At 28.6% G+C, this 13688-nt stretch overlaps 1 protein-coding gene and 1 non-coding gene across 3 annotated transcripts; one reads left to right on the top strand and one right to left on the bottom strand.

Moving 5' to 3' along the window:
- Nucleotides 1-2335: 2335 nt before the first annotated feature.
- LOC101511086 (peptidyl-prolyl cis-trans isomerase CYP23) lies at nt 2336-8902 on the bottom strand. 2 transcript variants are annotated; one of them, XM_004489966.3, is made up of 8 exons: nt 8638-8902; nt 7993-8106; nt 7735-7883; nt 6801-6873; nt 6623-6712; nt 5588-5627; nt 2683-2765; nt 2336-2598 (listed from the first exon to the last, which is right to left on the bottom strand). In XM_004489966.3, the coding sequence occupies exons 1-8, from the start codon at nt 8746-8748 to the stop codon at nt 2578-2580; spliced, it is 681 nt and encodes a 226-aa protein (XP_004490023.1). In that variant the 5' UTR covers nt 8749-8902; the 3' UTR covers nt 2336-2577. The 2 variants fall into 2 exon arrangements, with proteins under 2 accessions (XP_004490023.1, XP_012568273.1); XM_012712819.3 differs by having other exon boundaries at nt 7993-8128; nt 8638-8900.
- Nucleotides 8903-13134: 4232 nt separating this feature from the next.
- On the top strand, nt 13135-13208 carry TRNAN-GUU (transfer RNA asparagine (anticodon GUU)). Its single transcript has one exon. It is a non-coding gene; the product is annotated as a tRNA-Asn (tRNA).
- Nucleotides 13209-13688: the final 480 nt, after the last annotated feature.

Here is a 13688-nt window from a genome sequence, read left to right on the forward strand (position 1 = left end):
TTTAATATCATTCTCCATCTCTCTCTGCCCATTCTATAACATATTTTATCTTTTCGTGCATAAGAGTAAATGAGAGGAGAAGAGGACCAAAACTCATACACGGTTACTCTTTTATATTTAACTTTTATATCAATCATTTGGTTAAGTTTAAAACCATAACTATAGATGCTCAAACACATCATATTTATCACCAACAACAAAAAACAAATAAAAAATAAGAATAATTAAGGGATTGTTCCCCTACTCAAAAACTATTTTTTTGTTTTTAAAAAATTTAGAAAAGAATTTTTTTTTATAGAGTCTTGTTTTTAAAAATTGTTTTCTAAAATTATTTTTCATATTATACCTTTTAAAACTAAAAAAAAAACATGTAAATGGTGTTTTACTTTTTACTTTCAGTGTTAAGTTTAAAATAAAAAAAATAAAAAAAAAAAGATACATAAAATCGTTACTTTTTATTTATGACATAATTATAATTATCAACAATAGAGATATCAAACAAAAATGAAGAATCATTGCATATAGTGTACGATTAGCCCAACTGAAAAAGATAAAATGTGATTTATCTCTAAACCCTAGCTCGCGATTCTCTCAAGCTCATATGTCATACTACCTTTTTTTTTTATTATTGTTGTATTCTCCATTCTTTCTATAATAATTTATTTAGTGATAATGATTAGACATAGTTCTCTAAGTGTTTTGTTCATGGTTTTTTTTATTACATACTTCTTTTTATTTTTATTTGTTGAACAATTGTATGCATGTTTTTTATTTTATAGTTTTATTATCAAATATTTTATGGATTATCTTGTTCATAAACTTCTGTTATGAAATTGTATAATAAGTTGTAATCAAATGTGACGTTGATACAAGTAATGATTCTACTTTTGATGAAAATGATGATGATTTGGCACATAATTTCTAATTAATAATATGATTTATGACTATCAATAGAAATACTTTAATAAAGTAAAGGTTCTAATATCTTTATTATCTAGTCGCAAATTTGTTGTTGAAGTATTTAAATGGATATAAAATAAATTGTTTTGATTTATTTCTAATAAAGAAATAAGGTTTTCTTAATTTTTGTAATGAACTGGGGGAAATAACTACTTAAGCAACTCATTGGATGTACTTGTTGAAGAGAAGATTGTCACTTATTTATTCTTAATTGGTCACATAATGTAACATCCTGACCATTATCGTTATCGACGGTGCAACCTCACGGTCTTTTTGCCCCCCCTATCCACCCAATGGAAATAACGAGCTTTTGTCTTCCGTGGAATTCGAGCCCGGTACTTGGGAGATAAATACCACATCTACACAGTCTCACATAAAATTGGCTAAAAGAATTAAGAATAACCCAAAATAATATATTTGATTCAAGGTATGCATATCATATTATCAAAGTTATTTGAGTCCCGTAAACTTATCCATATTATTTTTCTCTAGTGCAATAGATGGTACACATATAAGTGGATGAATTCCTGCATAAAAACAAATTTTATGAAGGGGTAGAAAGACAACAGCCACGTAAAACGTCATGTATGTTTGTGATTTCAAAATGACGTTTACATATATATATTTGAGGTGGGAAGAATTGCACATGATTCATAAGTTTTTTTCGATGCAATTACAAATTCAAATGTTGGGTTTCCTTGGCCACCTAGATGTAAATAATACTATCATAATAAAATTATCTTATGTTGATGAATTTAACAAGTAGAACTAATATATATTTTTTTTTAATGAAGATTCGTTTTATCTCGTTTGTTTTTGGATATTCATGTATTAAATGTTTGTTTCCATTTTATAGGGTGAAAGATAACATGTACAATAATATAGAGGCCAAGGTAGACAAGATAAGAAGAAGCTCCAACTTAACAAGATTATTCGATATTTCTTAAATACTTGGATTGGTTTGGTTTTATCTTTACGTTATGGACAATACTTGCATTTCTTTTGGTTTGATGTTTATCTTACCAATAATATTTGTGTTGATTTTTTTTTCAATTTTTTGATATGATGATGAGATAAACCTATTTTTTTACTAATAAACCTATTAATTATAATAAGTTATTGATTAAAATAATTAAAAGTTTGCTTAAGCATTGCTTAAGAAAAACTATATATACACGTACGATTACTCTTATTTTAAAAACATATGTATCAAATAAAGTTTCTAATTTTTTGTTTCAAAAATATTATGAAAGTAAAAACTATCAAACAACTTTTTCATTTTTTCATCTAAAAAATTGTTTTCAAAAACTTGATTATCAAACCATTTTTATTTTACTTTTTTTTGTAAAAATAATTTTTAAAAATTTTCAAAAACTAAAAAACAAAACACTCCAATCACAATCCATCATTAATTAAAGTTTTTTCACAGTTGGATTTCCTACAAAATAAGAAGGGAAGAGTGTATTTTGGTGGATCCAATCCATGCATAAAAGCTATCCAACTTGAGAAGGAAACAAGAGAAAGACACCGATTAACAAACACCAGTAACCGTATATCATACTTTAGACATTATACAACATTCATTCCATTACCAACTCCATATTCAACGTGCTTCTATCAGGGGAAACATTTCATTCTCTGCAAAGGAACACATGAAAATGGTGTTAACCAATTTAGTGTTAATTGATGACTTATTTCTTGAATCTAGTAACCATTTATTACCTGTTTTTCAACTTGGACGGCTGATGCAGCTAACCTGCGCTTCAAAATTGATCTGTCTAGCTCACAATTTTCTGTCTCTGTGTCTAAAAACAAAGCCCGAAGCGATATTTAAAAAGGGAAAGAATCCAACACAACTATTAAAATTTGGATAATAAAACCGAGACAAACAAACTAAGCTAAAAACAACACAAAGACAAACAACTTAAGTATAACGTTTTTTGTCGACATATGTTAATATATTTGTTACTTGTTATGTTAGTATTTCCTTCGGGCGTTTTACTCCTTCAAAGCAGCTCCTCACTCTTTTGTTACACAATTTATTAGCGGAGACACTTTCTTCTCTGAAGAACCTAACGGTAACCTAATGGCCTTCACACCTTGGATTTGTATGTATTCTTGGTATAGTCAAAGACAGATTGCTTTCTTCAAACCAAGCTAACGCATTTTTTACTTCTTTGTGACTTGGGCTGTCGACTGTCGGGGACATTCAAAAAGAACCTCTATACTGATGTTGGTGGGCTATTTCCTCAGCCGATGCTTATATCAACATGGTGTTAGATTCCACATTTCTACACAGGGAATTGTTGTTTTCGCGTGGCTTGGATGTGCAATGGAAGATCTGACCTTGCCTTATCTTCCCCTAGCCCAGGATGGATAGTAGAAGACCAAGGGTGCTGGAGGCATACTTTGTAAGATGTTTTGACATCTGCCATTGTACTAGCTTAAGAAATTGTATCCCAACCAAGGTCAACTGACATCTGCCATTGTACAATTGAACCAACCATAAACTTTCTCCTTCATTTTTCCACTCTTTTTCTAAATATAAGACCCTCCAGAGATTTTTCATTGTTCTTTTTTATAAGACCTCTTTCAACTTTTTAGCTGCATTAATTATTTATTTATTAAACTACCCTTAAGTATGATACATTTTTTCTACTATCTGTAATAAATATTACAAATACAATTAAAAAAAATAAACTAAATATCTCTCTTCAAGGGTAAACTACTAAAACAATTCAAATTGCTGATACAAACAACTTTCTTAATTTCCGTGATTTAGTCAACGGGATCTTATATATAAGAACAAAAATAGTGCAATAGAGTAGAAGAAAATACTATGAACTTAATGATATCAAACACATTGGAGTCGAAGAAAGTGTTGTTCTATTCTAGTATATGATAGGGGGAAACCACATACAGGCATATCCTAAAAGATTCCAACACTTAGGTGTGACTATTCATAATAAATTCAATTCAACATGTTTAAACGAACTGAGAAATAATCTACTCAATGTGCTTCCTTTCAATTCAATATATTAAAGATGATAATTGATGTTATCCTTTCTTAAAGATTACAAATTGACATTCAACAATAGATGGCACTCATTGCTATATATATCTCAAGAAGTATATCAAAATATTGTGAAGACCATGTCTGATTTTAATGGATACTCTTTATAAACCAAATCAACAAATATCTTATTCTACTAAAGATTAGTACTGTATAACATGAATTACTTTCAATTTAGATCAAAAAAATATTTATAACAATGTTCAATATGTTTTCTATTTATAGATTACAGATATATAAAATATTACCTAGTTAACACAGCATAATTGTCAGTGAAAATATTGTCTTCCATGTTTTAGCTTGGCTCCAAGTTTCTTATGAAAAATTTAAAATATTTAACTTCTATCATTCTAATTAGAAAAGTTATTGAAAGTACTTTTGGTGTTTGAAAAGTAAAATTGAGATTGTTATAAAATATGATCAGTTTCAAACTCAAATTTATATTATATGGATATATAGTGCACTCCACGGTTAAATTAGAATAATCAAATCAGCTGATTTAGATATTCTTCAAATTTTAGAAAATATTAACATGTTTCAAGATGATAATAATGGATGGCAAGATCTATCACACAAAAGTCTCAAAGTGCAATACTAATTTTAATTTTAGGAATATAAAAATTGATACGGGAAGCATAGAGATATTCCATTTTGTTCGATTTTTTGGCATTAAATATGTTAAACATGTATATGAATCATTGTTCCTTTTTTATTATGAATTCAATTTAATTCTTTTAGTTAGTTGTGTTGGCATCATCACATTTATCTGAAAATTGTGTTACAAGAAAATTGTGTACAAATTTAGGGGCAACAACACATTATAATTTAAGTGTCCTAAAACCATAGAAGGTAAAGAATGTATGTATGAATGCATTTGTATGAGTCTAATTTGAATATGGGTGTATGTATTTTGAGTACTTTTATTTGACTGATAAAATCTTCGACACAGTCTGAGAATCTGAGTGCTCATTTATGTCTTATGTTAGTAGCTGAACTTAGTTGTATATTTTGATTTGTCTAAGTTTTGAATAAAGACTGATGCACATGACATTCCATATAAGTTACTCTAATTTTTATTTTTCAATGAAGCAGAAAGCAAATGATATCGCATGAAGTATGAGCATCTTCCAATGCAAATTATTCACGATATTTCATTCAATAAGACAATTAATCCCTAGATCCACTCAATTTCGGTCCCTAGATTTTATTATTTTGGATATCAGACTCTACTTCCAATATGTTGGATTTTTGTTATCAACCATTAGGCTTCACTTTAGACTCTATAGTTTATATTTTTTAAAGGTATTTGACTCGAATTTCTAAAAAGATTTGGTCCTTAAAGTTTCAATGTTTAAAAATACTGATGGTCCCTAACACAAAATTCAGATGAGGGGTTGATAATCAAATAAAAAAACTATGTGGGAGACATTGCAAATCAGGTGAAACTATAGAAATTAAATGTTTGGTTTAGCCTAAAAGCAACAATGAAAACTACTTTTGGTTTTCCCCTAAAAAAAGAAAAAAGAAAAAGACTTATGGTTGAAAGATTCTTACCATAGTAATATGATGAGAGGATGGTGATGCGCTCCGTTGGCTGTAAAATGGAAAACAATATGATCTAAGTACAGAGGAAGAAGTATACATGTTGAGTAATTTTGAAATTAACACTAAAAGCTTAAAAACAAAAGATAAGCAAGTGCACATTTGTTCTATTAGAAAGCCAGCTAATCTGAGAAGAGACAATTTCGCCGATATATCTATCCATGAAACAGATAGCAACTACAGAGACCCGTGTGACATATGATGCTAACTTAACATTCACATAAACTCATAAGCATATGATGCTAAACTGAACATTCACATAAATGCACGAGCATAAGAAATTTTTGAAATATTGATTTAAAGTTATTCACCTCCGGCTCAGACAAACATAAACGTTTGATGTCATTTGATTTTAGTTTTCTGAAATATTCTAACACAAACCACCCTCAATTTCAGCTACATATTACTATATATTCTCTCAAATCTTGAATATAAGCCAAAAAAACCTAACTCACCCTTCAGGAAATTTAGTTATTAGTTAATATCATTTAAGTTTCTGGATGTAATAAAAAAGTATTTGCATGTCCAAAATACACTTCATTGGAACTTGTTTCATGAGAGTAAAAGGTTATTGAAACTTGATTCAAAATTAGCTAAAGAGTATTATAGGAAGCATATCATTAAATATTACTATAAAAGTATTTAAGATTCCCTTATATTTTAGACCACCAAAAAAGAATTTTTTTTGTTGGTTATATTCAAGACTGAAGGGAGTCGAACTTTATCTAAGATACACACAAATACATATCTACGCATTCAACTTTTGAGGATTTCCCGCCCACCATATCTCCTTTTTTTTCTCCCACCAACATAAGTCTCACCATCTCTACCCCCGCCGGCTTCACCTCAAGGTAAAAGAATCAAAGCATGTAAAATTCTATCATCTACGAACTTCCAAGAAATGTAAGTTAAATTTATTTGATCAATGATTGAACACTAAATGAAGAGTAAAAGAGAACAATACACAAGAAGGATAAGAGAGTATACCATTACAAATATTCCTTCTTTACGTGTAGGTAGTTGCTCAAGCTTTGTCAATGTATCATCACCTTTAGTAACTTTTCCAAATATTGCATACTGAAAAGGGCTTAAATCAGCATATCAATTGTAAACATCACAAAAGTGAATCTTCCAAAATTATGTTTGGAGGTTATAGTTACCTTACCTTCCCATCCAGATGAGGAGCATTTCCAAGTAGCATTGAGAAAGAGGATGCAGCACTATCTGGATCTTCATACCTGTAAAAACAAACTGCATTTAATCAGGTCTTCCAACAATTGCTCAAACCTAAGGTGACAAATGGTTTCAGAAATCTAGAGCATGAGCATTCCAACTTCCAAGAAACTATGACTCAAAGTAAGAACATTACATACAAATTATGCAACAAGTAGCTTAAAAACTACATTGATCACAAACCTAGGAGACTTTGTAATCACCAGTATGCCCAGTTCCAAATATGTTGATTTTACATTCAAACATGAAGCATAGAAACGAATACTCAAACTGTATCTTCTAAATCTAGTATATAGTAAACTGGAACTAATAAAGAATTGTAAGACTGTTAGGAACCCGAGAATTGGATTCCTAAGAAAGAACACTTTTATTGAGAGATAAGAGATAAATTTCTCCTCCAAGGATTTCCCCTTCATAATAGAGTCACTACTCTATTCAACAATTGATTACAATATTCAATGATATCCCAAACTAACTACATAACCCCTATTTATACACAATAGTACAAACTACCTCATAACTAACTAACTATTATTAACTAAGTCTACTAATCTAAGCCCTAACAAATATCATAAATGCAACTTAATGACAAACAAATAAACAAGAACATGAAACCAGGAACTTCAAAAGAAATAAGGTTACAACCAGAATTGTCAAATTGCAGATATAGCACTATAGCATAGCAGAATTTAAACAAATCATTATTGGTCCGGGATACACTATTTAATATGAAGTGTTGTCAAATAGTGGCTAGAGCAGTGTTGCAGCAGTGTAGCGTAGCAGAATTTAAGCAAACCGATATTTTCTGCAATTTAGGACTCACAACAATGGTTACAACCAACAATTGGTATCATGAGAGACCTAACCTTCCCATGGAAAGAATACCCCGAACATGTTTGACGTCACTAAATTCACCAACAACAGTCTTTTCTGCTTCTCTTTTTTGTTCCTCATTCATGGGAGCAGATCTTCCACTCATAACATCCGCAACTTGGGCTACAAATCCCTTATCCACCTGATCATTGAATTCAAAAACTATTAACTTACACTACAAAACCAATATTACACCCAACAAATTCATAAAAATCCAATGCTTACTTGCATTTGTTTCCAAAGAACAATACCCGAAAGAAATGATTGGTGTTATAGCCTCCAAGTCTCACAAGCTTAAAAATGTGGTCAACAGTTTTGGGCGCAACACTTGGATAGAAACCAAATTCAATATCCCCATAATTTGTCTGCATTCATAAACACAATAACCTGAGTATATACAAAAACAAATTGATATCAATTTAAAGAAACAAGTTATCTATTCTACAAACTACAAAACAAGCTAAACTTCCATAGCAAAAGATAGGATTTTTTTATACAAAAAAGTTTAGGTGAGTTGAGTCTCAGAACTCTCTTGGACAGACATCAATGTTAAGAGAGCACTGACAGGTACTTACAAATTACTCACCGAGGTCCTCCTGTCGGTACAGGAGTTAATCACATGCCCTTCTCGGTTATGAGTCAACTCCTTACCAACATAACCAACTGTCGCCGGCAAGATGGGATTTTTCACTGAGTAAACCACTTGATTCAAATTTTCACTCATACCCACAATATAACTAACTGATATCTTCTCAATCAACGAAATGGGGTCTAAAGTTTGAGCTTTTCAATCACTCAAGGACTTAACAGAAATGGATTAAACACTGCTGAAGCTATGATATTTTACTACAAACTCAAACAATTATAAATAAATAAAAAATTTGAATATAGAAAACCTGAAAGACGACGCGGGTTGATCCGAGTTGAGGTTCCAGAGAAGAAATCGCAGATGCAAAGGCCAATAGAATACAAACCCTAATCGAAATAATAAATCCTAAGCTCCACATTTCAACCAACGATGAATTTAGAACCTTCTCCTCCTAAAATTGAAGTCAAACGTTGGAAGTTTAGAAATCCAACGAAATACTAGTAACCTCTTGGTTGGTCTAATGGCTGAGATTTAGATCCTCCGAAATAAGAAGTTAAGTTTGATTATAGGTATATTACAATTGGTTTGTTTAATTTTCATTGATATTGTCCCTTTATTTTTCTAAATAAGTTTATTTTTTCAAATAAATTGTTTATTTTAAATGAATTCAATCTGTATAACAATATAATTATTAAAGAAAAAAAAAGTGACTTTAATATAAATCACTTTTATTAAAATCAATTTTATTATATTATATTTTTATACGATTATAATTATCATCATAAAATAATTATATAATTATTTGTTTATATTAGATTGGAAAATATATGTAAAATAACTTTTTGCAAGATATCAATGGTTTGGTGGAACTAAATGGGCGAACATAAACAAGTTTGGGAAAAAGACCCTACTAGAAATCCTTAGAAAAACTTATTGCAACTGAATCAACTATTAGGAGAACAAATAAAAAAGGAGTTTCATACAACGATTTAGACTAAGGTCATATTTTCTTAGAGAGTATGTCATTTAGTTGGGTTCTATAAAAATGTGTCTCTATTTAAGTTTTATATTATGTTTTACAAATAATTGAATATACCGAACAACAGAGTAATAAAGATGATTTCTCAATCAACCATCTTCTATGTCAATAGTTGTTAGAGAATCATTTGTTAAAGTCAAATTTTTTTTTTTTTTGATATATTTTAAAAACAACAAAATTTGTAGAGTAAATGTTAAGTTTTATAAATGTTGATGTACTGGTGTTTACATTTGAGTTTTTTTGTTTAAGAAACAATAATCTTAGAAGTGGACAAACTAAAATGCATTCTCGTGAATCAAGTGTGTTGTATATGCTCAATAATAAAATAAGTAAAATAGTATCAAAAAACTACAACAATAGTTTCAAAAGCTTCATAAATATATTAGAAGTCTATTGTTTGAACTTCAAGATAATTAATGGAGAGAATGAGAAACTCGTCGTGTATATGAAAAATAGATAAAGATTCTTAACAAGTATAGAAGGTTCAAATAAAAAGTTGAGGTTCATATTTGTAAGTTTGTTATAGAAGAAAATATATATCAAGTTGCATGAGATTATGATTTAAGTTATGTGATAAAACTCACATTGATTTTTATGTTGAAAGCTTTGAGAATATGCCACAACAATACAAACTAGAAGAAAAATGAAAATAGTTTATGAAGATTCTATAAACCTACTCAAAATGTCATCTTATCAAAACTTTTCAAGATTTAGAAGGGTTGAGACTGATTTCAAATGAGTTTATAAAGAGCTCATGCGATGCAAAGGTAACAATCATTCTCATTGGCTGTGGAAGAAATATTATCACGAGTCGTAATGAACACATTTATTATCCTCACAAAACATCTTTATATAATTATATAAGAACAACTTTTATGAAGGAATCTTTGAAGAATTAGTTCAATCGCCTTATCGTTTATTAATAAGAATATTTGTTACAAGACAAGAGAACATTCTCCTTTTTCAAAAATGAATCTAAAAATTTAAAGATACTACACTTATATTGTGTCAATATTGTTCTTAAATGTTTCATGAACCATTGAAAATGAAACAAGTCAATTTCTTAGTTCAAATGTAAAGAGTGATATTCAATAGAAAGTTCTGAACAACTAAAAAACAAAAAGATTGATCATTTGATGCATTGGAAAATATGTCTAAACGTCGTTCAAATTAGTCTCTGAATTTTGTAAATTGACAAATACATCCTTAAAATTTAAAATATTAATCAAAATGATTCATATTTAAATTTTTATCGTTAGAAACTATGATGTGACATATTAATTAAATATATGATTGCTTTGGGTCGACTTAATATAAATGTCATAATAACATCAACTAATTTTCTTATGAAATTTAAATATTTAATGGATAAATTTATCAATAATTATCCCATACATAATTACAATTACTCACAATTTGTCTCCAAGAAGATGACATTGATGTGGGATCAACGTCGATAAATCACATATTCAGTTACAATATCACATTAAAATATCTAACGACAAAGTTTACTAAGAGACTATTTTGATTGATGTTTAAAATTTCAAGGATATAGTTGTCAATTTACAAAATTCAAGGACATATTTGATCAGCGCTTACAACTCCAAGGACGAATTTGCTTATTCATCATATATAAATCAAAGAATATCTTAATGAAGGTGTCTCACAAAAAAATATATCATTTACTATATCAATTATTCAAAAAAAATGATTGTTGAGTTTTCAATACAACATATTCTCATCCGTGAACCAAATATTTATTGTGAGTGATCTCTCACTCCTTACATTTGTTATGCACAACACATACACTTGAATATAAGTTTATCATATTAAGTGTATTTCAGAATCTTCTCTATCAAATGAGGTCCTATAACAAATCATTATTTTCCAAATATACACTTGAGATTTTTTTTACCAAATATAAAAATAAAATAAAAAATAAAAATCACAACTTAATGACTATTATTTTCACTTCATCACTCTTCGTGATAGTATATTTTAACTGCGATGTCGATCCAACTAAATAGCATGAAAAATATTCCTTAACTGAACCATGACAATCGAGCAGGTCCTAAGATTAGCATTGAAAGCAACATTATAAGCACCATATTAGTCACAAAGAATCCTGCCACAAGTAATTATAATTTGATTATCTTCTTATCTTATATATAAAAGTTAAGATAAAAGTTGATGTCAGTGATTTTGTTAAGCATCAATTTTTCTCCAAAAACATGGTCAACTTAGTCATCCAAATTTGAAATTGTTTATTTAGTAATGTCAATTACTTTTAAAATATAAAACCACTTCATTACTTCAATTTTTTATACAACTTTTTGCTAATTTATAAAATTTAAAATACTATAAGTTAATTTAAAAATTATATGTAATTGTTTCACAAAGGTGATTTTTTATATAAATATTATATATATATATATATTCTATCATATTATGATGAAATGTGTACAAAAAATATGATATGATAAAATAATGTTATTTTGTTTGCTATCAAGTGAACGTCAAATAAATAATATAGTAAGTGTTTATCATGTCCATATTATATCATATCTTTATAAATTATATTATTATGTAATATCATATCTCTATCTTATCATGATTATCAGATAAACTATTCACGTTTAAAGACCCTAACAAACTTCTTTAAGCTTTCCAATGAACTCTCATGTTTGGTACCAAACTTTAAGGGTGTACAAAATCCGTTCGGATCCACTAATTCGTCCAGGCTCGTAAGATTTAGGCTGAGTATGATCCTAACCTAGAAAAAATGGAGATACAAATGGAGGATAAGATATAGACAAAGGGAAAGTAGAGATCATATCTGAGTTGACTTCGGGTTACCCGTCTCGTCTCAAAAGTTTTAGAGGATACAAAGTGTTGTTTTTCCTCGTTAATTTTATAATTTCACTCACAAATTCACACTCATTATCTCTAAAAAGATAACAACATTATTATATTGATTTTTCAAATACTCGTACTTATAATTTTACACATGTAGTGTTCACTTTCTACAACTTTATTTATGCATTTCAATAACTCGTGTTCAAATATATTGAAACTACTTATACTCAAATTATATTCAATGTCGTGCCTTTATTACTCAACTAAATTAATTTTTTTCACAATAAAATGTTTATTTATTACTATTTGGTGATTGACTTTTTAATTATATTACTCAACTAATTAATTTTTTAATCGATTAACTTAACTTGTTGATTAATTTAAAAAATATATATATATATATTTATGAATTATTATTTGGTTGCTTATCTTGGGACCAACTCGATTTTATCTTTATATTATACCATTAATTTTTTTTTCCAAAAATATTTATGTTTTACTAGTTGATAATTTATCTTGGGACCAACTTATTTTTTTTCTTTATATCATTTCGTTCATATTGAACTTGTATTTCATTGAGTTTTATCGATTTGAGTCTAAAAAATTAGTTCAATCTCAAGTTAAGACTGAGTTAAAAATATCCACAACTCAACTTAATTAATCATCTATACACCTCTAACAAACTTAGTATTATTTTTTTACAATAATAAAAATCTAACAAGATTAGTTTAAATCTTGAAATATTCAAAATGGATTTACATATTTAGCCAAAGTTTTAAATGTGGAGGGAGTACACAAAACTGTTTTCCCAAGTAATTGCTAAGTTGAGTCAATAAAAGAAACAGTAAGTGATGATCCTGAAGTTTCAACATAGGATATATAAATAAAGTACAACAAAATATCATCGAAGCTGGAATAGCTCAGATGGTTAGAGCGTGTGGCTGTTAACCACAAGGTCGGAGGTTCAAGCCCTCGTTCTAGCGTTTTTTGACATTATTTTTGCTCCAAATTCCAAATATTTAAGATAGCGTTATGGGCTCCGTGTAGCTCCATAACTTGGGATGGCCCATGTGTTTTTTTTTTTACTCAATCGCAATAAAGTTATAAAAGTACAAAAATATCAATTTCAAGTGATATGCTGTTGAAATTCATTTTAGGCTAAATAAAATTTTTAGTCTCTTCATTTATTTTTTAATTATGTTTTGTTTCGTTTTAATCTTTTAACTATATTTTGATTAGTCTTTTTTTTAATTAAAAGATGTTATATATTTTTTTTCTTTATTCTACCTATTTTCAAACTCCTAAACTTATAATTTTTTTTATCCCATTCAATAAAAAAACCTAGAAAATTCATAAAACTTATTATCTTTAAATTCATAAATTATCAAACACGTCACTTACAAAGTCAAATTCATAGCATTTGAAACCTAGAAAAATGAAAATTCCTTAAATTTATTCTTTTT

This window comes from Cicer arietinum, chromosome 2, assembly GCF_000331145.2.
Source record: "Cicer arietinum cultivar CDC Frontier isolate Library 1 chromosome 2, Cicar.CDCFrontier_v2.0, whole genome shotgun sequence".
Taxonomy (NCBI): domain Eukaryota; kingdom Viridiplantae; phylum Streptophyta; class Magnoliopsida; order Fabales; family Fabaceae; genus Cicer; species Cicer arietinum.

Excerpts from the sequence above, each read along its gene's own strand:
- LOC101511086 (XM_004489966.3), bottom strand. The coding sequence starts at position 8,748 with ATGTGGAGCTTAGGATTTATTATTTCGATTAGGGTTTGTATTCTATTG. Across the intron at positions 6,874-7,734 it reads GGTATTCTTTCCATGGGAAG|GTATGAAGATCCAGATAGTG; the intron begins GTTAGGTCTCTC and ends TTGTTTTTACAG. Across the intron at positions 2,766-5,587 it reads CCTCTCATCATATTACTATG|ACACAGAGACAGAAAATTGT; the intron begins GTAAGAATCTTT and ends CTTTGTTTTTAG.